Here is a 26,999-nt window from a genome sequence, read left to right on the forward strand (position 1 = left end):
CTGGAGAGCTGAGATGTGTAGATGCTGCCATTGAGTCTGTTTTAGGAGACATCGACAGCGCATTCATTTTGAAAGAGGAACAGAGGAACGCTATCAAGGCATTTGTAGATCGAAAAGATGTTTTTGCTGTCCTCCTACGGGATTTGGAAAAAGTTTAATTTTATCAGCTGGCCCTGATGCCGCAGCCACACAAGCAGTCATATAAATAAAAAGAGGGGGGGGGGCTACGCTCCTCAGCACATATGACACAAAAAAGACACATGTTGGGACGCTGTTGCAGTTAATGGTGGAGCCACAAGTAAGTGCATGCTTGAAAAAAATGATTAACTGCCGTTTTTTCTCCTCGCTGGCCTCCTGCAGAGCCATGACAGCGGAGCTCTGGAAGCGCAGCTTGCGGATCAGCAGCTCCGTAGATGTCTGGTAGCGACGGATCTCTCTCAGAGCCTCGCTACCGGCCGGTAATGGAACCAGGCCGGTTGCGGTGGGGCTTCTTAACGCCGCCGCCGCCGGGGCTCTCACGAGCAGCCCTGGTCTCCAGCTGCTTCCTGGGGGCTTTGCCTCCGGTGGATTTACGAGCAGCATTTGCAGCATTTCCATTGATTTATTTAGAGAGTGAATAAACTCGTGAAACAGACAACTTACAACAAGTATGCGTCGCTTGACATACGTCACATACTACGTTGCTCTGATTGGTTGTAGGTCTATCCAATTGAGCAAAGACGCATTTTGTTTCCTGGTTCGGTTGAAACACGCCCCACAATCACAGCCCAATGGAGCAGTATCTCATATTCTGACTAGAATTATGAGTATGACAACATCAGGCTAGGCGTTCCAAGGACATCGCCCACTGTAGCGGGAACAGTGCCATAAAACCATTGTAACTGTAACACGGATGTGCCAGTCTGGAAGTCCAGAGTCAGCAGCTATCTGGGTAGGCTCTGTGTTGGGGCGTAGCTCTGTGTGTGGCTGGCCTATCAAGGAATGACGTGGACACAGCTATCCAATGAGGATTTTAATTCATCACCAGTGTGGATGTTGACACATTTTACTCTTATTGCACTCCCGCTCCTAAAAGTACCATCTTATGCTTGTTTCATCCCAGTATTCAGCTCAACCCTAGTGTTCATCCTCATGATGTGTAGGTTGAGTGTCTTCCTCAGGTCCCATGTGGCTTCAGATTGGGTTTTCCCCCTCATCCTGCAGTTTGATGAAGATTCCTCTGACTGGACCTCTCTGGATGGTCTTCATCAGATGTGTCACATACCCAGCGATCTTATTGCTGGGCTTCTTACTCTGGATGACGGCGACCTCCTCACACACCCTCTTGTTGGTGTGGAAGTCAGTACCAAGCCAGTTGTAGTATTTTGCGATGATTTCCTGGCGGCCTTTTTTCATCGTCTTGGTCCTGACTGGTTTTATGCTGGATCTGGCTGGTAGAATACTCGATTTGTAGCTGGGAGGTGGTGGTGTTTAACCCTCTTTGAAAGCTTTCTCTGGCGGCTTGCATCTTTCTTTTGGCTCTGTGAAAGCCCGCCAGAATGGTGCTGACAGCTCTTTGCTGACAAATATCTCCCAACTGGCCAAAACCTTTCAGCTTACTCTCCTTCAACAAGGCTCCATCAACAAATGACGTGGCTTGCTGGATGCAGTGCAGATTAAAGGTGACACTTCCTGTGGTTTCAGTGGGAAAGCCAATGCGACTCAGCCTTTCTCCCCTAAAAGTCCCTGGTATTCTGACATAGCTGTGGTCTTCAAGCTCTGGAGAACATCCAATAAAGAATCGTCTCAGAGCAGAGACTTTCCCCGTCTGAAGGGGTCTCCATGTATGGCATGTCACTTTGTGATTACCAGGTATGGCAGGAAATAGAACATATCCACAGCCTTCAGTTCGATGGCGCTGCCAGGAGTCCAGAGAAAGGACCTTGAAGTATAGCACTGGCCACTGTCGAACAGCTTTTTCACTGTCTTTTTCATTCACGTAGAAAGCCTCAAAGCTGAAGGGGTGACTGAAGAAAGCTACATTTTCCTTCCCTTGTGTTTTACTTTGGCAGGTCTGGGTAACCCTGGAGAGAGACTGGGAAGGCAAGCTGGACCAATTGTTGGGCAACTCCATGAAGAAGTAAATGTATAAGTTATCGTATTCAAAACCTTGAGCTGAGACTATTTCTCCATTCATACAGTAACGCAGAATACCTAAAGGAAGCATTTCAAAGTCCTGTCCAACAAGGCTATTGAGGTAATCCTTGTGCCTAACATACAGATTTTTGTACGTGTTCTGCTCCCGTTTTTTTTCCTCTGGTTTAATTGCTGTGGATACATTCTCCACAGTGAGTCGCCAAACTTCTTCCCTTTCCCCCTCTGTCAAAATCCTGTAGGGCTCTCTGCCTTTGTTGAAGTCCGGTTTTACGACGACTGTTCCACTGCCATCTGTTTTTATTGTGAAGAGCAAATATTCATTCTCTTTGTGACCCAGTCTTCCAATGGGGCCCAGGTCTCCCATGATGTGCATGGTCTGCATAGCCTTATTTACCACATGACTGTTCTTCACAAACTCCTCGGAGGGCTCCCAGTTGATGATTTTTGACTTGGGGATACTAGAGTCCTTTGTGCGTCTGTTCTGCCATCTGTGTCTTATTGTGGCCATCCTTTCTGCAAGGGAAGTGGGTCCTGATTTGGTTGTGGTCAATATGTCACTGGAGTTCTTTATCTGGTCGAGTGGAAGGCAGCTGGTGTAGCGGTCATGATCAGTGTATGTGAAGAGCCTGTGATTTTGTCGGCCCTTTGCCCGCGTCAGGGCCTTGACGTCTGCGTGGTACTGCTGGTCCAGAGGAGTCAGACATGCTTCCTTGTTCTTGAACAGCTCAATCTCATACTCACTGAAGAGTTTCTCCTGCCAGCCAAACTCCAGCTCCTCCTCATTATCACCTGTCTGGCATTGTAAGGTGAGGTTTTCCAGTTCAATGGATCCTCTGTCATGCTGGGACAGAACTTCCTGCTGGAGGTGCTGGGAGAGTGCTTCTTCGGAGGTCACCCTCTCTATACGCACTCTGAGTTGGGGAATAAACAGACAACGTGTTGAAATAACATATCCTGAGCCAGCAGTTTTAGAGATAGGCTAATGCTAATGTAACCTTCAGCTACTTACTTTACTCTCAAGTTTTTCACAGCATCCCAGGACCGATACACAGCTTCTCCAGTATCAGTGTTCCAAGAGTCTGCCATTAACCTTCACCACATAAACTATACACGCTATTTGATTAAGGTCAGCTAGCATTAGCATTAGCACACAGTTAGTTTCAAAGTAAGGGCAACAGACACTGACACTTATATGTAAAGGTATTTGCCTTTGAAGCCACACATTTTATAGGCAGCTGTCTTTGATGCCAAACTGTTTATAGGCACCTGCCTCTGTCGCCATAAGAGTTTGGGAGCATTTGTTACTGCTGCCACACTGTCTGAGAGCATGTTTGTCGTTTATTCAATGAGATATATACTAGTTTATGAAAGTTTAGTAGATAGTTTGTTCGCTCTCGGGTGGTTGGACTCAAAATGAACCAAGAAAAAGCTCCACATCTATCAGGTCTATATGCATGATTGTGGTGGACATTATTCAATAAACGAGGTTCTGAGGGAAGTTGCTTTTGTAAGTTTATTTGCAAAAGCTTTCTGCAGAAAGGATCACACAGGCAAGGTGGATGTTGCGAGTGAGATGGAAAAGTGAGGTGTCTGTGCCCGTATTTAAGTGTCTCGGCGTGCGTTACACCCTGACCAAAAACACGTGGGGGGCGCCACTGTTATGTTCTGTGTCTGGAACATATCGCTTGTAAAGGCGTGACATTTAGGCTGCATCCTTTCTGTGTTGGAGAAGATAAAGTGTTATGTGTGGGAAAGGCGCTTGTCAGTCAGCTGAGTTTCTCGATCAAAGGACAAACAGAGTTCAACCAGAGTGCAGCAAAGGTCACTATAGAGTAGGGTTGCAACTAAAGACTAAGCTGATAGTCGATTAGTCACCGTTTATTGAAACGATTAATCGACTAATCGGATTATGAATCACACAAATACTCTGGCTCTTATTTAGCCATTCACTTTTTCATTCGTGGCATGTGATGACTGACAAAGACAATAAAAAACTATTCTTCATTCAAAAATGTCTTTTAATAAACTTTAATAAAGAAAAACCAAGTTTGTGTCCATTTAAAACAAAGGACAGGCAAAGTGCAAATATAAAAATAATAATTTAAATTCAAGTTTGAACCAAAAACAGGCAAAGTGCCAACTTTGCCTGTTTTTCACTAATTATTATAATTATAATTATTATAGATAAATATCTATTATCACTAATAATAGATAAAAAAATCGACTATCCATTTTTAGCTCCAATAAACGACAACAAACAAAACAAAGGCATTCTGGGTCTTAAAAATCTGTTGCCTGTTGCAACTAGATGAGGTATACATGTCTATCACAGTGTATTGAAACTGAGGAAAGTCAGCATCTCAACATGTTCTCGTGTGAGACTTGCTTTCTTCTGAGAGCAGATATTGCCGGCTGCAGAGAATATTCGCTCTGATGGGGTGGATGTTGCAGGAATGCACAGAAAAGATCTGGCCAGCTTTGAAAGAGTAGGAAAACGCCCCTCATTTTACTCCACCATCTGAGAGGGTCTTCCTTTTTGGAAATGGCTGGCTCTGCAAAGTACATCCGAACTTCATTCTTCACCCTTTCGATCTGATGGTCCTCCTGGGTTTCCTCTTCAACCTCACTCGGACTTTCTGTGTCAGATTGAAGGAGGTTATCCAGAGCTGACTTTTCCTTTGGGACATTTACTTTCTTCTGCTGTGGCTCGCTGCCATGTATGCCAGTCTCCTTTGCTTCTTTGACAGCAAGATATTCAATGGTCCCTTGCACCCTTGTGCCATCCTCAGCTGCTAAAAACCCAAGCTTTCTGAATCTTGGATCCATGGCAGCTGCGAGAAGAAGAGGGTTGCTTCTGAGATGGTGTTCAGACTCCCCCATCTCTTGGTTATCCCTTTTCCTGCACTGGCGAGAAAGTTTTTTCCTGGGCCTGTCTCAAAATTGCTTTGCTGCAACGACCGTTGCAGCCCTCTGACAAGCTGTGGCAGACATGAAGCCGTGGCATAATCCTGTCCACTTAGGTAAACTGTTGCACATTCAAAAGGCTGCAAACCTTGCACCACCTATTCAAGCAGCACCCATTGATCTGGCTTCGGGTCTAAGTATTGTTTGCCCCTTGGAGTCACCTCAGGATCAGAGAGAGTAGAAGTGACTGGCCAGCGCTGCTCCAACAGTCTCTCCACCATGTAGAATGTACTATTCCATCTTGTACTAACATCTTGGATCAATTTGTGCTGTACAGTGTTCATTTGTTCCTGTTTCGACTTCAGTTTTGTGTTGGCCAGCTCGCTTCTCCTGAAGTACTCCACTAACCCTCTTGCAGCACCAACAGCTCTGCTGATGCTGGACTCTTTGAGGGCACTATTAACTATTAGCTGAAGTGTGTGCCCAGCGCAGCGCACAGAGGCCCAACGGTGTTTTTGTTGTAGCATTCGCATGGCTGCCACCATATTGGCCCCGTTGTCATGGACTACTACTTTTATTTTGGGAGCCAAGATGTCAAATTTTTCTTTAACCTCCTCCATCCATGCCAAGGTATGCATTGGTGGCACAGCTGGTCCACACATCAGCTGTCAGTGTGAGGGAGCTGTTAACCTCTTTTATGCTCCCCTTAACCTATAAGGATGTAAGAGGGGATTTGTTTTAACATTTTGAAATGCAAAGACCCACACAGTGTATACAGTAAACATAAAATATGACGGTTTTAGATTTATTATTACAAATATTGCAGGTCGTTTTTTTTCTGTCTATGTTGAGGGTGAAGTTATCCCATACTTCGGACTTTCGCGGACGCGATGTTGATTGCTCTCTATTTTCTCTCTACTGCACATGCGCGTCTTTCAGAGATAGGAAGGGAGCAAGATGGCTCACTCCTCAGCTTCTTCCGTCAGCACCTCCGGTAAAACGAAAAGCATGCTCTGTGACTTAACCAACGAATCATAGACGAGTAAATTCGTCGGCGACTATTTTTGTCATCGATTTTTGTCGACGACGACTAATCGTTGCACCCCTACTATAGAGTTCAAGTGACCTCAGGATCACTTGCTAGACAGTGGGTGTACATGTTATATGCATAAAGTTTATGTCTAGCTTTACTCTGGGAATGTCTCCTTAAAGCAAAAACAAACTAATTATTAAGTAAATTAAGTAGTTAATAATTAATAATTAATGAAGTACATTTCCATTACAATACAAAGGGCCTTTAACAGGACACCCGAGGTCTTCTGCCAAGATGGGAGAAGGGCGAGGATCTCTGCAGAGATCAGACCTTTATGATTGAGGAGCTAAATGGAAGCCACTGAATAAAGGGCATATGGCAGCCGGCTGTGAGTTTGCCACACTGCCTTCAAAGGACTCGGAGATTACAAGGAAAAAGATTCTCGGGTCTGTAAAAAGGAACTCAAAGCACGGCAGCGAGCAGGCACTGGTCATCACCTCACTATGACCTTTTTTCTCTCTCTCTCTCTCTCTCTATCTATAGTTTTGCTTTTCCTGCATTATTATTAAATTATTTCCCTTCAAATTTAAAAAACAGTTATGATATTTGCATCCATGTTTCTGTTGCCTTGCAGCACTGTTCACACAACTTGACCACATAATGTATTTTTTTTAAACTACAAAAGCAGTTATGTGATAGATAAAGTAGAGAAAAACCGAGAACAGGATATTAAAGCATAGGAAGGCTTACTTAAAAAAATGTCATGAAAAATTGATTAAGTCAATACAATTCTTGGTTATTGCTGGTTTGTTCAAAATGTGTAAAAAGAAGAACAACAGAAAACCATTTTGACGGACAACAAGTTAAATTATCAGTATCTTCACAAAAGGCTTCAAGCCATGTAAAGTGATCTTGATGAGCCGTAATTAACGCAATTGTTGTCCTCAGGATGATGCAAGTCAGAATTTATCAGCTGTCAAACTGGATAACGGCTAAATTACCTTTTCATGTATCAATCAGACAATATCCAGTACATCGCGCGGCTGAGTTTGAACAATTACGCAAACGTCCCTGTACCCAAGTTGAAAAGGACTGATAGAGATAGCAATGATATTTTTATACAAGATGTAATTAATCGTTTCGAGCTGCTCCGTGCAACCGTGGATCCAGGTTTTGTGTGTGCTCCTCTTGTGTGACAGATTTTCATTTTCCTTATTTGCAGTTCAGCCCCAGTGCTGCTCTTTGCTATAACCCTCTGGCCTGTTGTTCCGTGTGATGGAGAAGGGCAATGAGTGGATCAGAGGTTAGACTGTGACCTCCCTGTGTTTTTCTCTGTGTGTAATAGCTTGTAATAGATGAGTTTAGAGAGGACATTATCCTTTCTATTCTTTCCGTGACCTAAATCTCAGTAAGTTTGGACGAGGTCAGAGGAGAACATAAGGAAAGCAACACATTTTTTAAAAGACTGGAAGAAAGACATCACATTTGGCCATGGGAAGATTATTTCTATACCTCATTTAATTGTCCTGTTGCTCTAGTATCATCATCATTATTACTATTATTGTTGACCTGTTAAACGAGAGATTACTGTGGCATAAAGGAAAAAAAAATCCTCCCCATAAACACTTTTATGAAGCAGTAAATGGTGATGTGATGTGATGAAATTGTTTGCCCTGTGTTTCTTGGTGCAGTTTTGTTATTGCTTGGTATAATGGACCAGATTCAGACATTGCTCCACTTTGGGATATAGCCAGCAGTTAAAATGCAGCAGCAGAACAGTGTTTATTGATTTCAAACATCTGCAGTAAATGTCAAGCTGTGTGCTGGAAAAACAAAGAGCAGGGGGGTTTTGCCAGACAAACAATTTTGTATCGATGCTCTGTAATCAAGCAGAGATTCAACATTCAACATTCAACAGCCCTAGATGCCAATGTATCCCCCAATAGTGTCTTCATCAGACCACAATGCATTGCAGTCCCAATACATTGTGTTTGGTGTAAGATTCTTCTTTCTTTGTCTGGAAAAGGGATAATGCTCAGTGATCTGTATAGACTGGTTATTTATCTACTCAATCAGTCTGGTCAGGTATGTGTCTGATATACAAATAATATTGTGTGCAGGAACAATTACAACTGACTCAGACATTTGTGTTCTCACAAACAGTTCAGTTTTGGTCTCCACCATGATTTACTTGATGTTCTCCAACTTGCTCCCATCTTTGTTTGACAACTATTTTCTATTTTTGCTAGACATGAGGTTGATAAAGGAGGGGAGAGTGAACTCAAACAAGCTGACTAAAAACAGTCTAAAATGCCCAGTTGTGATCTGCACAATTATATCATCACCATAAAGTAACTTTTACATAACTAACATTATGATTTCACATAACACTTTTCCTAAAAGGCCTTGAAAACTGCAAGACATTGTGTATTTATGTCTTTTTTATAATCAGGTAATGTGATCCTCTCAATTAGTGACTTTGAAGTGCCCATGAATAATTTTGCCTCAAGAAATTGATCAGTCAACATTTCTTGTAATCTTTCTTGAGCAATTAAAGAGGCAATAAAAGACCAGTCCCCACGGGATAGAACAGTCTGAAAGGAAAAGGGATGACAAAGGAAATAAATTGATGTCTTGTAAGACCTACCGGTGGTGCATTTCTGATGAATTCCTTTTGTAATATATTTTCACATTCAGCCCAGCCCTAATATTTATTTTATTATGATATTTGCATATCGTAAATGAAAGGGGATAAAATATGGGAATGGAAATGTGGCAGTCTGGTTAGAATGAATAAATCAATACGACGTAACACACAACTCGGCTGAAGTAAAGCACATTCACAACCCCAGCTTGATGCTTTATTTTCTAGATGTGTGAATAGCTTGCAACTCTATACATATTGTTGTTCATTACTTTGGCTTTTAATGGGCATTTTACAATAAACTGATTTCTTCATTCAAATACCAGCATTTATCTTCAACTGAATGATCTGAAGATCCTCACTGACAAACTCATAAAACCTCTCCTCGGAATCACTTGTCTGTGTGTTTACTTGAGGTTTGGGTCTAAAGGGGCCTCGGAGATACAGTTAGTCAGGGCCTGGAGCTCATTACCTGCACTGGAGGATGACATTATGGGATAAGTTCACGGCCTCGATAAGCTGGAAACACACACACTCCTACACTAACTCAACCTCACTGCCTATTTTCTGAATGTGCATGTTTGTGAGTCTGACACAGGCTGATAATCCATTGAAGATGATTTATTTACAGCTGGTTAAGTGGGAAATCAGTTCTGAGGTTATTATGATCAGAGGATATATATTATAAGGTTGGTTTGTCCTCTCAAGACCCACAGGATCGTGTGTGTGAAGACTCAACGCTGCTCTTGCTGGCTCGTCATTAAGAATTGATTTAGAGTTATTTGCACTTAGCATTTAGCACTTAGATCATTTGTAGCACTGCAACAACAGATAGATGTGTTGTAATGTACACTATTGCCACTTCAACAGAATTTAACCAACCTCTTATCAAAAAACCAACAAGATAAACATGTTCTGCCGAAAATAGACGAGTGTCTTTAACATATTTAAGAAATATCAGAAAATGTTTTTTTAACAAAGTTAATGTTTACATGTGCAAATGGCAGCATAAACAACAGAACAGGCTTCTCACATCCTCAAACACCTGCGGCAACACAGTTAAGTGAATAAAAAAGACCAATAGGCGTAAATAGTGTTTTCCATTAATTACCTTGTCTATGGTGGCCACAGTCATGTCATTTCTCTTTACACAGTTTTTCAATGATCCAAAGTACTTTTTAAAATCCCCGCAGTAACACACAAGATCTCTTACTTTGTGTGTTTTTTTATACAGTTGCTCTTTTCAAGACCTGTTTTGTTTTTTCAAATGTCAATAATCTCATTGAAATCCTGATCATGTGTATTAAACATCTTTCTAAAGTAATCTCTTAATATCAGGAATTCTTGCAAACATTTTGGAAACCTGCATTTTCTATTTGTAAAATCCCCCATTAAGATTATTTACCAATGTAGTTTTCCTTAAAATTCAAACTTTACCCAACACCCTATGAAATGCAAGATCTATATGAAATAGCATATGATTAATTCAACGTAAAACGCGAATGTCGAAATGGATTTCTCCATGTGAAACATTTGGTCTTCTGTGATCACAGGACAACCAAAAGCACCCTGTGTATAATTTGAGAAATGTGGGTTTTAGGTAAGAATTATCACACCCGATGAAATCTGGCCTTTGTAAAGTATTGTTTATTGAACATGAACAAATTCCTGGAAATAAATGTTTTTTCTATAGCAAGAGAATCTTTGTTAACTTTGTGTCCTCACTGAGATGAGAACAACAGTGCAGTGTTTGCCAAAGGGTTAGAAATGTGAATTGTAAGAAAAGTTTGCTGAGATTTGGGTTGTTTTTTTTGTTGTTTGCATTGTGCTGTTACTTTTTTTTCTTTTGAATTTAATCCTGAAAGATTTATTTCAGTGTTTGGCCTCCGCCGGGACGGCTGCCTCTGATCACTGATTCAATTGTAGTCATTATGACTGTAAACACAGTGATACTGTTGCAAAGATTTCAGCCCTGGAAACACAATTTTATTTTACAAATATTTCTGTCTCTAACTCCTCGTCCCGGAGGCAGTGAGAGACTCTGGGAGACGGATCCGCCAGGCCTTTTAAGGGCAGAGCACACCTGGCCGTGGTGTGCTCTGATTGCCCCGGACGCTGGCAGCTCCAGAAGTCCAGGGGTCGTCACAGCAGGGTAATAAATAAAACATAGAAATGGCAAGTCCATTTTATTCTTATGTTTACTTTTAAAGTCTAGCAATGTTATTCCCGCAAACAAGAAAAAGGACAAAAACTAATATGTTTTTAATGAAGCTTATGTGATTCTCATCACATCCCACTTTGCCTCCTGCTGCATCGTTCTGCTTCTTCCTCCCACTGGTTTTTCTGTTGCTCAGCAGGTTTGAACCTTTGACATTTTCTGGGTTCACAAGCTTCCCGCTGCTTATTAGGCAGAACTGACATGTACGAAGGAAGATGCTGAGGAACAGAGATCAAACCCGGTTAATGTGCTCACCTTTAGTGTCGTGACTCCATCACACTCACCACAAGAGGAGGGAGCAGCTGCCATGACAGACGGCAGTGGAATGTGTGGTAATGTACTGGCCACTTTGACTCAATAAAGACGCCTCTTCTGATACTGTGTGTGTGTGCATGTACACATACACACACAGTATATCCAAGGCTCTGGGGCTTAAGTCCTGCACAGCTCGGCTCCATCTCCATATCTGCTTTTTTTGCCATTTGCAGTGTAGTGAGGGTGAAGTGAACCATGTTATAAAATGTCATGTTTCTCTAAAGTTTAAAAGTCATGCTGCCAAATGTATTAAGCCTTTAACATTGTCATTCCTGTACTGTACCAACAGTGTAGCAAAGCTTAAAGGGGTGGTTATGTGGAAGGAATGTGGTGTAGTAAGTAAATGTTGACTCCTTTTCACACACATACACAAATTTAAACCTTGCAGCAAATGGGAAAACTGAGCCCCGTCTGTACGTTACATCAGACAACTGAATTGTCTTTAACTATGTATGAAAGCAGGGATGCTCTGCTTTGATTAATAATTAACTCTCAATCACATCCTGCGCTAACATCAGACATACAGAGGTTTTTTTCATAAAATGAATAAACAGATAAATAAATAATGCTATTGTTCTTTAGTGGCCTACAGGGACTCATCTAACGATTATACGCATTATACACTCAATTACCATTAAATAGATAACACACTGAATGATAAGTAATGATTACTGTACTTTTATTACTTCATTTAACACTATACCTTTACTCAGTTTTCACTACAAGGGAATGTTTGTATAGGTACTTTCGATACCAACCTCAAGACTTTTAAGGGTACCAACTGAAGTACATACAATGAGAGCTTGTACACTCTATGGAGAGCCTATTGCAAGTGGCCTATGTAATTATACTTGTGCGCTAGTATATCTTTGTATCAAAGTACGCTACATTTCAGGGAAGGTGTTCATCAGTTGACACAGGTGACTGGAGGTAATGGTGAGTAAAAAACGGTCTCCAGTGCGGTTAAACCTTTTAAAAGTCGACAGACAATGCTGTCTGCAGTAGTTGTGATGCGAAACTGCAAAGAAGGCCGTGGCTACACATTGGACCTGAGGAGACTCCTGGTCAAACGCAAATATATATTGGAGCTGAAAAGTGTATCGTATTTGGTAGCCTGCAGCCGCTGCTCTCAGGAGCAGTTTAAGTTGAACCCGCCATGTACGATAACATTTTATGTGAAGTATCGTCAGCTGTATTGAAATTGAGCTCAGCTAATTCAATCAGCAAGTTATTTTTTCAATGCGCGTCTAACTGCAGGAGGTTGAATTCCATTTTCTATTATTACAAGGCGAAGTACCAAAAAATAACCATTGGGTACCGATAGCGTATTACAAGTTCCGGTACTGATACCGGTCTATTCAGTTATGAACGATAACCGACCCTTATGGTTATTACAATATTTCACTTTAACATTTTTAGAAAACTTAAATACAGAATAAATTAACCAGCTGTAAAAATGGCATGTGGCAGTTTGTAGCTTTAGGTCCTCCAGGGCACAGCTCACACATGTCTAGAGAGATATTCTCAGCATTAGATTTGCATACCACAAACAGGCTCATTCCTGACTGATTCTGCCTTGGGATATGTATTTCATGTCATGTCCCACTGACTCTCCTCCCATATATTCTGTATGCATGTGTACAGTGTGATGTATCCAGTGAAGGCAGAACGCAATAACAAAGAAAGTGTCACACATGTCCTGAGATGCTGGGAATGTTTTTCCCACTTCTCACCATTGGACATTCAGACATTCAGACATTCGGACATTGGATGTGCTCAGTGAAGGGTGGGGGCCATTCATTTCATACCTGAACAGCTGAGTTCACCTCCTTTTCAGATGAGTAGACTAAAGTCCAGTACAACTTCAACTGTCACTTCTAGCACTTTATAAAACATTCAGCACTGATGGATTGGTTTTGTATTTCATATAAATATGCAACATGTTCTGCATTGACACTGCACTGCCTTTACAATACAACTTTACTTTCACTTTTGCTTTAGAGTTTATACTGTGCTCATCGATACTCGCTGTATCTCACAGGAATACTCTTTCTATTCCCGAGCATTAGCAACCAAAAGTCACTTTTTGGCCTCCAGACCTCTATTCGCTCTCTTTACCGGATAAAGCTGGGAGTCTAGAACCAGGAAAATTAACACTGCAGTCCTGCGAGCTGCTGCTCGGGCCATGACTTGCTTTGTTGGCTTCAGAACAAAATGTCTTTTGAAGCCAGTTGCTTGTAGCACAGTTCCCCATCACTGAGCTGTTAAAAATTCCTGCTACTCAGAGACATTTCTGTTCAAAAACAGAATATGGGCCAGAAATTGAGTTTCGAAAGCTACTTGGTGAAGCAATCATGAGTCATTGCTCTCGATCAATAACCCCATAAACCCCTGTAGGTACAGTATACAATGTTGTGATTATTCTCTCTGCAGTGTGGGAGTGAAATAAGCCTCTGCTTATTAGAAACTTGGAGAAATTAACTTATATCGGCACATTTTACCATTCGACATTGTAATACATTCTATGGTTATCCTATAGTTGAGTGTTGGTTGGGATGAGTTATAACATATTTTGAAAAATCTGTAGCTAGTTTCTGCTTCTTGAATATGACATTAATAGAAAATATTGTTATCAATTCATTATTGTAATTATATATATATATATATACACAATTTTAATCACAATTTTCACATGTGCAAATGTTTGGGCAACATATAAGCAGCAATAAAAAAGAAATGGACCCCCAGTAAAAAGTGGGAGGCCTTATTTACTTATTGTTATATCTCCCTGGCCATGGCAAAATTAGAGCAATGTGTACATTAACTTGCTTTGATATAGACACGCACCTGTTGATGTTTGGGTGCGACAGTGTCACTGAGGGGTGTGCTGGAGTTTTCTCTTCAAACCGCCACAGACTGTCAGGGGAAGATGAAGACGGATGCTTAGAGATTGAGCCGAGATAGACAGATAGATGACAGATGAAAGTCAGCAGCAGTTTTCTCTTTGCTCTCGGCGAATGACAGCAGACCTTGTGAATAAAAACAAAGGATTTGAGCTATTTCTTTAATGCAACTGAAGTGTTATAAAAAACCTGAATATATGTTCTGGAAGATATGCAAAGAGTTGAGTAAATGTGCAAACCCACTGAAAGTCATAAACCTGCACATGACATTCCATTACTAATTTGTGTTTTGAATTAATTACATGGCTGGAAGGCAGTGGTGCTCTCGCTCTAATCGTTATTATTTAATTCTCCAATATCTGCTCCAGCTTTCCATTTTTCTGCCTTTTATTTTTGTCCTCTAAGATCCGATCTGGTTTCTCTAAATCCTCCCTCTCCATCTGTTCCTTTCTCCTCCATCAGTCATTACTTCTTGGCTAATTCAAATGCTAATTCCATCTCATTTCAGAGATTAATGTTTTGACTGATAACATATTGTGCAGAGCCAAATGGCTCAACCTGGAATCGTTCTACCGGCGTAGTAAAATAAAATCTCCTCCATTTTAATGAATCATAACTTAATCTTCGCCTTGCAAGATGAATTCACCTGTAATTCCTGCATGATTGCAGAGCTCCGTCTGCACACATTCAGTGCGTCAACTGATTCCTCTGCCTTTCTGCTGCATATGAACGACTCACTTGAACTTTTGAAAGTCATCATAGTTTCCCTGCCCTTCTGTTCTCATAACAACATCTTTGCTTCGCTTCACAGCTGAAACAGTTGAGCTCGGAATCTCTTTATTGTGTCCCAAAAACTAATGAGGGTTAAAATTGTTTGGTGATTTGGAGAAAAACAAACTATATGTCTGAACTCACTTCTCAAAGATGAAGTTAATATGTAAAAAGATGAGAGTAGCTGTTATACAGGACATATTGTGTCTCTCAACTGTTCTCTCATTTGTCTTTCTTTTAAATGTAACTAAATTCAAATTGCTCCATATATTTTCCTGGTTCTTGTCACATCACACACAATAATCACATCAAACAACAGTGCAGCCAAAGATGGAAGCAAAGAAAGGCAATCCGAATCTTATGAGCAACTGTAACATATAATATCAAACTTTTATCACTTCTGCATGGGGATGGATTTCAGTAGCTGCAGCAGTTGGATCCTGTTGCAATTCAGTCAAATAGCTGGATTTGGCAAGCACTGTGACCAATGAAGCCTATATTACCCTGCACGCTGACTTAGCTACTTAGCTAGAAGCAGGGCATTGTTTTCGTGTGTGAGTGTTTCCGTGTGTGCGTGTGTCCGTGCGTGCATCAGAGGTTAAGATAATTTACTATTGAAGCTGATTGGTAGAAGGACAAAGTCAGTAAAACCACAAGGAATAAACAACACACAATAAGCATTATAAAGCTGTCTAGTGAGCAACGAGACCTTTGTTTAACACAGCCACAGTCAAATCAGATAAAGTAAGAATCTGTGGCATATTTCCATAATTTGTGATGTTATGAGCCTGAGTCATATTCTGTGACCCTGTAGATTCTGTGTCCAATTGCAAAACCCCAGCACCTGATTAATACTCACTAAATGATTAAGTTGAATTACTTTTATTTTCACTGTGCTACTTCTACTTTAGCTTCTGCAGCAACATCACCAATTCCTGAGAATTCTGGATTTAATAAACGTTCCTTGGTCGCCACATTAATTATCCTGACCTTTGCTGTTGAATTGCTGCAGTAGATAAAAATCAAATCTTCCAGCCATTCATAAATTATTCTCATAGTGCTTTTTCATTTACATCAATTTGGATTGTTAGAGCAGTCTGTCTACGCGGCTCAGTTGTCTATAAGCACAGATTAGACTTTACACAATCAAGCACTGAAATATTAAACGTTCTCATTGATCTTGTGTGCCTACTTCACAGGTATGCACTTCTGCCTTAACAGCGTTTCATTTGAGTGCACTTCTAAGATCCTTGTTCTTTAAAGCTCAGTTTTTTCTGTGTGAGTTGCAGCCAGATGTGTCCTTAAGGTTAGGTCATGGCTAAAGATGAGAGAGAATCACTGATGATTGTTGTTACTGCCAATCAAACTCAAGGCCAGAAAGTTGGAAGCTTCAAGCTGCATGTTGTTGTTGCAGGCAAGAGCATGCTGTGTATATTTAGCGTTTGAATTCACAATTCTGGCCTCAAACAGCAGATCGGGTGCAAACACATTTTGATGAATCAAAGCAACGCTGCGATCGAGGGGGCAACTGGTCAACGTGAGGAGACGCTTCACCTCATCCAAGAGCTTTCCTTAGCTCCCACAGTCTCGTGGAGAGTCCCATGTATTTAACCTCTATGAGGTCAATGTGTTGTAACGTCATTTGAGTTGATTAAGTGGTTGTTAAATCTTCTGACTTGCAAGCGTTGTTAACCCTTACTGTCGGTAACACATTGTCGGTCTAAGAAAGGAATCCCTGCTCTAACCTTTCGCCATTGCTCTGCCTCGTTCATAGTTTTTGCTGCAACTAGATTTTTTTCGATACTATAAAAATGTTGTCTGGGCGGATATTGTTTTGTTTTAAATACAAAAATAAATTGGGCATAAGTCATAAACTGTGTCCTAATTCAGAGGCCTGTAGAGGTCTTATAGGGGCCCACGAAGGAGCCACCTAAATGGGACAGCCTAGTCATGACGCTATAATGCAACCTGTTTTCAAATGCAGTCTCTTAAGGATGCGGCTCTTTTGATCAACTTATGCAGTTGCATGACACATTAACCCCAAATACCTAGAATTTACTATGCTTACATTAGCATTGGTTAGGACTAGTGCTGTCAGTTAAACGCGTTATTAACGGCGTTAACGCAAACCCATTTTAACGCCGTCAATTTTTTTCTCGCAAGATTAGCGCAGAGCTTCAGTATCTGTGTTTGCCTCCAGTCTGACCTGCTCTCGCTTTTTGTTTAATTAAATGTTAATTTTATTTATTTCAAAATAGGGTACTTCTTATTTAATACATTTTCCACAAATATGGGGAGGACTCAAATAGCCCTACAAAGTTCTGTGTTTAATTTATTTCAAAGTAGGCCGACACTTGCCTGTGTATTTCGTTTGTTTATTATTTTGTTGCTTGTCTGTTTGAGTAGCTGGCTGAAAGCAAAGAAGTAGTAGGCTAGTACCTTTTATTGGTTATCTAACTGTTACTGTTCATTGTTTCTGAAATAACAGGCCTGACTGCTATGTTCACAGCAAACTTGAAAAAAATAAAATATTAAGCCATGGTTTAACTGCACTAAAGGCTGAGTCCTTGTTTACCTGAAATGTGCACTTTATAATTTTATTTTGTACCGCCCTGTTTGGCAATGTTGTTTTTCAATAAAATAAAACATTTGCATAAAGCAAGCCAATCCACTTTTCCATGTTGATAAGAGCATTAAAACGAAAAAAAAATTATGGAAAAAAAATAAATGAAGGGACATTTAGAATAGATAACAATTTGCGATTAATTGCGATTAAATGTTTTAATCGTTTGTCAGCACTAGTAAGGACGTATTCCATCACATTTTTTTTATTGCTTTCAGATCCTCAACCAATGGCAATGTTCGCGATTGGATCTACGTTTGTCCTTTTGAGTTGACCTTGGGCAGTACACCTCAACCTGGGTAACACATCCTAAGTTACTCCTGAGGCACATACTATTTAATGCAAAGTGTTTTGCAGGTTTAAAGAGAAAAGCATTAAGGTTATAAGAACACGTGCTGTCCTTTTTGCTATTTACCATATTGAGTGGATGGTGGAAGTGTAATTTTGCCAATGATAGGAGGGACACGGGGAGCCAGTGTAAGGACTTACTGCTGTGATCATGTTGAGCAGCCACAGAGAAGAAATAATCCAAATAACATTATTCTTAAGGCTTTTGAAATGTCAACCGTAATCACTGTATACTACAAAGATGACTAGAAAATGAGACTTATCACCTTTGGTCTCTTTCTTCTCTCTGATCGCCCTCCAACTCTTCTCTCCTTTATGTGCCGACTGTATACACACTGCTACTCTAACCAGTGTCTTCGCCACACCAGCTATCTGTGAAATCTGTCTTTGAACTGAAACATCTTCGAACAATATCTTTAAAGGAAATTCTAGTTTGTCTTCTAGCATCAAAGGGAAAACCAGAGGCTCAGTGGGATTAGTGGCTGACAAAATAACAAAAAAAGTGTTAGCACTGTGATAGTTTCCTGTTCTGCTTCCTGGTCCTACCTGGTGGTCCGTCAAGGTGTGCCATGTATGCATGAGAGCATTGAAAAGTGAAGTGAGCAGGAATCTGACTCAAATGTTTGCCCTAAATAGACGGAGCAAATATTGAGCTCATGGAGGCCAATTACAGGTTCTCTTACGAGTTGTCCCATTTTAAAAAGCCGACTCTCCTCCACTCCTTCGTCTCCTGCTGTAATGACACACTCCTCCGGCAGTTTATCCTCTCTGTGGATGAAACATATCTACAACTCTGGCTGCTATGCCACTCTCTCCCGAGCTTTAACTGTCTTTTCCAAGGCAATGTTGAGTAAGATCATTAACTTATGATTTCACAAGGTTTCATGGGTGATTCAATGTATGTCATTCAGTGTGTGACACCTAAGCTTCGTAGTTAAAGAAGAGGAATGTTAAATTTGAATGAACAAGACTCCATTGTCTCTGTTAACTTGTCAGGGTACCATGAAAATGATTTTCAGGATTGAGTTTTAAGGTTGAATTTAATTAAGTCTAAATCGGCTTATAGACAAGAGAGACTTATAATACATGGCTGTACTTTAAGACTATAAATAGGGCCATAATGTTGCCTAATTCGTTTTTTAGCACAAAAAAAAGAAGTAGAAACTGTAAAATTAACACCATGTACTGTAGTGAACTTTTCAATCTAAAGAATATCTTTAAAATGGTCTTGTTAGATTGAGAATTAGCCTTTTAATTTCCATTTATTCATATATTTTTGTACTAAACAATAAAAAAGTAAGCATCAGATTCTTTTCATCATAGAAACTACTTAAAATGAATGAGAATAACTATTGAGGCACAAGCAAACTACTCAGACCTTTGTCTGCAAATCAAGTTGCAACCAGTTGTGATGTCCCCAGTTGTTGAACAGCTGTCTTAGCTTATCAGAAGTGACCTTACTATTACCTGGCTGAGAGCTAGTGGACACTGCATGCCCACCTCCACCTGTCAATCACACGGTATCCAAGCCCCAATGCAAACCATGGGATTACGCTGTATATGCGGAAACTTCAAACTGAGACTGAGACTACAAACTACTAAGAAAAATGTTTATTGGGGATATAAATTAAGTGATAAGAAGACTCATTTTTTCGTAGACTTCTATAGAAATTCACTTCTTTTTGCATCCAGTGGAGACGCCCTCTGCTGGTCAAATAAAAGAGCTCAGGTTTCAGGGACTTCGGATCCCCTTCACTTTCTGGAGTCCACATACATTTTTATGCCACCCAGGTTTCCAGTCATGGCAGGAGACAGTCGGCAGCATCTTTGAAGGCTGCCTCATGTCCCCTCCGGGTGAATGACTCAGATCCTTATAGAAAATTGCATTGCATTATTGCCTCAAAGAAGGGTATAACTCTGGTAATGGGATTTTTGAAAAAGAGCAGCAGGCTGAGAGTGACTGTCTCATTTAACTGGATACTGTCAGATTTTTGTCAACGCTGGATGGACACTGCAGCTATTACTGAGAACTCTGGTGACACTTTTGACTGATCATTATAAAGCACAGCCATCATCCTCAGCATGACACTGCTCCCCATCTTTGTCAAATGGTGATTAATAATGTAGTCATAAGGGGAGCCATGATCTCTCATTAGTGCATGAATGCATGCATATGCATGCAAACAGAGCAGTGGTGATTGTAATAGCGTTTTAATCTGTGGATAATTGCACTAGCTGTTCGGGTCATTAGTAGTCCTCAAGCCTGTCTCATTAATGCCTCGCAACGTTCACGCCTACATTATGGCAATCTCTCTCTCTCGTTTTTCAAATCATTCTCTTCCTCAGCAGGCGTTGACTTTAGTTTACAGGCTATTTAATTAGATTGATTTTTGCTACATTCCATAGATCGTCAAAGCCACTTACAGCGCATACAATAGAACTGTGCACAATCAAGCTTCGGGTGAACAGTTTGTGGTTGTTTTATTTCTAATTATTACGTAGTTAAATGATAAATTACCAGTAAATCATCATGCAATAAAATCCCACTTACTCCAAATTACTTGTTATACATATATGTCCATAATGTCAAGAATCATGAAATAATTTTCAAATGTCCCCTCTTAATCCAGAGAAGCTGTCCTCCTCGCCCGATAGTTTTATGGGCTTCCGGGTATCTTGATGAATGGCAGCTCTGCAGCTGTCTATCAGGTTCTTGTTGGTGATCCAATAAAACTCTTCATTTATCTGTTGAAAAATGGAAAACACAATCTAAAATATGCATTATGTTAATGGAAGTTAACAACTCAATTTTTTTGTAAAGACAGAGACATAATATATTGTTTACTCAGCTGCTTTCCTCTGCTTCACAAAACAGAGGAGGCCAACACTCCTGAACCTCTGACACCATGGTCACAATCTCCACAACTACTTGAGCCTCAGGGAGAGAGTCAGCGCCATCAGTTGCTTTATGAGTACAACATTCTTCTTCTTTAACTCCTTGACTAAAGCAAGACTTTCGTCCTCCAGGAAGTCAGGAATATGCTTGATCTCCCCCAGCTTTGGTCTATTCAAAGAAGGACCTCAGTGTTTCCCCTACCATTCTATTAGGGGGGCGCTTCGCCCCCCCAACGGCACCTCCCGCCCCCCCTGGAAGGTCAAGTTAATTATTCATTTTATTTTTTATTTTTTAATATGGCGCCAGATTTCTACATAAATCATTTTAAGGTTACATTACCTATAAAACAGGTCTATAGTTTGCATTTCTGTCTCGACATGGTCGCGCGGTTAGAGTTCTCCTCTGCTCTCTGCGCACACACAGACACATGCGCGCACACACTGACACGTGCGCGCACACACAGGTGAGCAACCTCCCACCAGCGGACAGAGAGCATCCTTCTGAAAACATGTCGCATGAACCACCTGAGAAGCAGTTAAAAATATCCGCGTTTTTTAAACGCTCCCAGGTGGATGATGGTAACACCCACTCTCCTGTGAGTATCAGCCGGAGCAGCTCTCCTGCTCCGGGTCCGAGTGCAGAGAAGAGCCTGAGTGCTGCACGCCCTGCCCCAGACAAGAATCTGCTCAGTCACCACCGGATGACAGGTTCTGACCCAGCTTGGCTGTCAGAGGGGCAATACTCCCCCTGGTTGTACAAGACTGATCTTGATAACTTAAGTATTACACCGGACGCCGAAGCTCCGCGCCACGCAGTTCTCCAGCGCGCAGGCGCCTGGCTGTTCTCACGGGAAGCGCATTTCTCAGCGCCGGTCAGCCCGCAATTCTGCTTTCTCCGCTTGTTGGATTTAACCTTGAACGCACCTCGCCTCGCAACCTCAGCCTGAACCATTATTAACTGATTATTAACCCCGCTGCGTCCCTTCCTTCTATCACTGTTTAATCTATTTTCATCGGACCATTGTTCAAAACCGGCAAATCTGACGTGAAAAGATTTCATTTATAGACAGAAGTTTCAAAACGGTAACTTAACACAAACGAGGGTTATGGCGAAGTGCTCTATTCTAACTAGTCCTGTTTGATTGCTGTGGTAACAGTGATTTCAGGTGGTAGAGAAGTCGTTATGCGGAGATTGCTAGTAGGATCTCGACTTTAGTCTTCTTTCACTTTAAGCGCATGCTCCATGACGTCTTTACAGCGAGTTCAACCACCGCGTTTCCGTGTTTTCCTGAAAGGGCTTCGTGTAGACGAGATAAACATAAGTATCGGATCCAAAAATGTTTCCGGATTCCGGCAATCCAGGTTACTTATGGAAGTCAGTAAATATATACATTACATACATACATATATACATGCATGCATAAATAAATAGATAGATAAATTACAGTTCATAGAGAATGAATAGGGGATTATTTCAGTTTTCTTTTTGGTTTTAGGCAGTGGTGGGAAGTAACAAAGTAGAAATACTTTGTTACTGTACTTAAGTAGATTTTTCACATATCTGTACTTTACTTGAGTATTTATTTTCCTGACGACTTTTAACTTTTACTCGCTACATTTGAGCACAAATAGCTGTACTTTCTACTTCTTACATTCTCAAAACTGGCTCGTTACTTGAGCAGCGGAGGTTGGCGGAACGTGCAGCTTTACGCACGGCGCACCTCTCTCTCGCTCCTGCAGGAGCTCAGTTCAGTCTTTATTATTAGGGCCCAGGCACTGACAGACATGTGGCCCTATTGAAATTGTAAGGATTATTATTCAGGCAAATGAATTGGCTTTTTGATGGCTTTTATTAGGTGACTTTACATAATTTTTTGAAGGCATTCCTTTTTCGATTCACATTCGTTTTCCCTTTCCTGCTTCGTGTCAACATCTGCACATAAATACATAGCTCGAAGCAGCAAGTGGTTAACTTTTCTTAAAGAAAATATTGGAAGTAGTTGGTTTAAACAAAAACTGTTGGCAAATAGACTATCATTGGTTGGCCGTGTCTACTTAGTCTTACACGTCCACGTAAACAAAACAAACAGATTTAAAACAAGTCGAGATGGAAAAACAAACAACACAACCAATTATATAAGCAAACGCAAAAACAACTTTCAGCCAACACAACCAAAAACAAACACTGTGTCATGGACTACTACTACTGCATATTCACGCACACAATACATTTTTTTAATGGACCTCCCAAATGGAACCCTGGGTAATCAGGCCCAGTTTTCCACTCACTATAATGCCAATATAATTTTTGCAAAGATATTATATATCTATATATTGCCAATTCCAATCCTTAGACGCCCTTTATGCTGACTCAACACAACTTAGAAGCTGTTGAGTCTTATATATGTATTGTACAAACTGGCTAATGTGTACAACTTCAGGCAGGGTTGTGTCTTCACTTTGTCGTCCCTACAGGCAAGATACCCTACAGGTGTATTGTCACCCTGCTGGAAACAAATGCAAACACAACCCCAGGCCCATTCAGTGAAGATAGTCTAATGATAAATAAACAGGCTTACATGTAGATGCGTGGACAAGCTGGCGGGCAGGTATACAGGCAGGTAAACATCCAGGCAGTTAAAATGCAAAATACAGCTAATAGACACAAAAGGTTCATTTGGTCTATTAGTGTTCTTAGGTAGAATCAAGAGGCACTTGTTTATTCTGTTGTGTTGATTCTTTGTTGTCTCTAGAAGTTCAGATACCACTTGTCCAATACTATTTTAACCTCAGCATCTCGGGTTCAAAATTTGTAAAATTATACATTATATATATAGTGTTATAATTTTTTAGTCAGTTGAAATAAAATTTGGTACTTGTACTTTTACTTTTGATACTTAAGTACATTTCAACACCAGATACTTTTGATACTTAAGTACATTTAATATGAGCAACTCTAAGACTTTAACTCAAGTCATTTTCTGACGGGTGACTTTTACTTTAACCGGAGTCACTTTCAAGTAAGATATCTGTACTTTTACTCAAGTATGGCTTTCAAGTACTTTATACACCACTGTTTTTAAGAATGTTATGTCACGTAGACAGCATAAACAGGCAGTTGTGAGAGGAAACCAGACCCGGCCATTTATAGTCTCCCTGCCAGTCCTACAGAAGGGACAAACTGGACAAACACATGACGTCTGAGCATCACAGAATAGCCTGTCAGCGCCGAAATCCAATGTACAGTTCAAAATAATTAAAAGAAACACATTAACATCATGATTCCTTTAAGTTTTTGTGTCCGTGTTTGTCGTCCCCCCCCCCCCCAAAGCTGTAAACCTAGGGGAAACACTGGACCTGCATAATTTTCTTGATCTCTCCATCTTCTATGGTTAATGCTACACTCTATACAGCCTTCCTGAAGTAGTGTTACGTCCCCAACTTACTTAAATGAATGAAAAGGCCAAGATGTAGCTGAGTTTTGTATTGGTTTTGTATAATCTACATGATTCACAATGCTGATGTTGTAATTTGAATGAAGAGTCATGTATTGACCATTTTAATTCAAGGGAAAAAGAGAGACCTCAAACCTCTGACCACATTGACTACAAATAAGCATTTTTTTTCTTGACAAAGGGAAAATGCCTGCGAATGCTAATAAAATGAGTTCAACTGAGTGACAAAAAACTGTATATTTTATAGGGTATTTCCACAAATATTGGTAACAGTCTGATTCAAATTAAGGCCAACACCAGAACTGTGGTTACTTATATATGTATTCATAATAATTATTGTTGAAATTGATTATTGAGCATTCTTAAAAATGATTAAACAACTGCAGTAGTAAAGCAAATACTCCACGTTTGTATTGTTGTAATGATGTGATCATAACTTGATCTAATGATTGTAGTATTGATACTACAATGAGATTGAGGTTCACTCACCCCTAACTGATGGCAGCAGTGACCTTATCAGTATTGAGGCTATGAGAAACCAGTTATCAGGAAATGCAAATTTATGCCTGGTGCTTGCTTAAATAATTCCAAGATGCTCTCATCAATTAACTGTATACAGATACAGACTTTCCTATATACTAAATTCGATCTATGTTGGTAACGGGGGTGTGCATGAACTGCTTCTGCTCCTCTTTTTTTGAAGTAGGTTATTGTGGACCATGAGGTCTGTTGGATCATTGTCATAATTCAGAATCCAGAGTTTTTTTTTAGTTTTGCCTACTTGACTGACTGCAGGACATTTGCATCCAGATTTTACTGATATGTAAAATATCCATTCTTTTTTCTCTCTTGGCCATGTTTCTTGTGCCTTTGGCTGCTTTACGTCTCCAAAGCAGCTGCTAACGCCTGGGGCAAACCGGCTGTGGAATGGCTTGCTTTTCATATCAGCGCACATGTTAGCAGATTAGAGCTGGCACCGGCTATGGTTACACTGCTGCTCAGCGGGGCTCTTCCTGAGATCCAAGGTCTTGCCGATATTTTCCACACTCTGGCCTGGTTCACAGCAGAATATAAAGAGAAAATCATCATTGAGCACAGTTTCAATGCTTATTTTTGAATATGTCACAAACATTAATATTTGCATCACTTCCTATTGCCTACCCGTTTAGAAATAAAAGCATGCCAGCTTTTCAGTTGACTGTTAAATCCACTTTGTTTATATCAGAAACTTCAGAGAGGCTGTAGTTATATTAAAAGTTAACGTAAAGAACTTCAGGTGATGGGAAGTATTCTCTCTCTCTCTCACTCTCTCTCTCTCACTCTCACACACTCCCACTTTTTACAGCAATTTTCAAGGCAATCCCTATGTAAAACCATAGTGCTGGTAGTAGAACTGCAACGGGTGTGAACAATTGACAACCAGAACACGCAGCTGGTGTGCCCAGGCCGTAAAGGATGGGGGGGAGGTTAGGGTTTGTATTTTGCTTAACAAATCAACTAAATATATAATTTGCTCATAGGTTTCTAAACCTTTACATGCATCAATGGCTTTCTTTTTATTGAGCTCAATGAAATAAGCTGCTCTAACTATTTAACCGCTCAACCTCTCAGACTTTGAGACCTTTGATATCTCAACCCCATTAACACACACAGAACACACAAACATACCTGGCAGATTCATTATATGATACACGATGCTCTAAGGCCGGCTTCCTGAGCAGTTTTGCTCTCACTAGGCACAGCGTTGATGAGTTGAGACTCTGAGGGATCGGGCGGATCAGAGTGAATGCAGGGCATCAGCCGCACTGTGGAATCAGCAGCATGCTCCCTATCCGGCAGATGCAGCCTGTCAAGGTGTGTATGCTCCTCCTAATGCCTGAATGTAAATCCGGCTCACACTGCCCCGAATGCAGCAGTATAAGATCTGCCTGGATTCCTCTCCTCTCTGACTGTGCTGCTGTGTGGGAGAGTTTGACAGTTTTTGTAAAGAGGTAAGAGTTGAAAGAAAGCACTCCCTCAGAAATATGCTAGCTCCAGTGTGCAGTAGAAAATGGAAAGGCTCATTATATTCACAGCCCTCTTGGAAACTAACCAATGGCAACGCCAACTACTTTGTTTTTGTTGCACAATGAACAGACTTGAATTCAAGAGCAAAAGATGAATACGAGTTCAGAATTTCTATTTTATTTTGTCATATGTATTTGTTTTATTTTAACCCATACATTTTACAAGTCAGCTGAAATATCCGACTCTCCTTGTCTAGGTGCTTCTTTTAAAGGGATAGTTCACAGAAAAATGAAAATTCACTTAAAACATGGTGTCAATGACATTGTTTTCTAGTTGAATTTGAATGTCGGGGCTTACGGACACTTGGATGATAACCCTCCATCGGAATAGTGGTGAGTAGATAGTGAGTTCAATTTCATTTTCGGTGAACTATCCCTTTAAAATTGATTGTTTGAAAGTGAAATAGCTCAACACGTCTACTGTTGATTTTAGCCTTAGTAGTTGTTAAAAACGAGGAACCAATATAAAGACCTGGGAGTCGTCTATAAAAAAAAAAAAAACTTTGCGAAGCTGAGACCTGAGGGCAAATTGATCAACATTTGGCACAGTCAGTAAAACAATTTGTCGTGTCCTGTATAAAAAGATAGTACTGGTGCATTGAGTAGCAGACATTGAACCAGTCTGCCAAGAACAACAAAAATAGTTGATGTCAGAAACATTGCCAAAGCCAAAACAACAGGCAGTGAT

At 40.6% G+C, this 26,999-nt stretch overlaps 2 protein-coding genes across 2 annotated transcripts in view; one reads left to right on the forward strand and one right to left on the reverse strand.

Annotated features, from left to right (window-relative positions):
- asic2 (acid-sensing (proton-gated) ion channel 2) overlaps positions 1-26,999 on the forward strand; it is a 391,248-nt gene that overhangs the window by 115,099 nt on the left and 249,150 nt on the right. The gene's annotated exons all lie outside the window — the stretch shown is intronic.
- Positions 1,340-3,222, reverse strand: LOC133022800 (tectonic-like complex member MKS1). The gene is made up of 2 exons (XM_061089703.1): positions 3,146-3,222; positions 1,340-3,047 (listed from the first exon to the last, which is right to left on the reverse strand). Exons 1-2 carry the CDS (start codon positions 3,220-3,222, stop codon positions 1,340-1,342), a joined length of 1,785 nt encoding a protein of 594 aa, XP_060945686.1.

Source organism: Limanda limanda, chromosome 17, assembly GCF_963576545.1.
Source record: "Limanda limanda chromosome 17, fLimLim1.1, whole genome shotgun sequence".
Classification (NCBI taxonomy): domain Eukaryota; kingdom Metazoa; phylum Chordata; class Actinopteri; order Pleuronectiformes; family Pleuronectidae; genus Limanda; species Limanda limanda.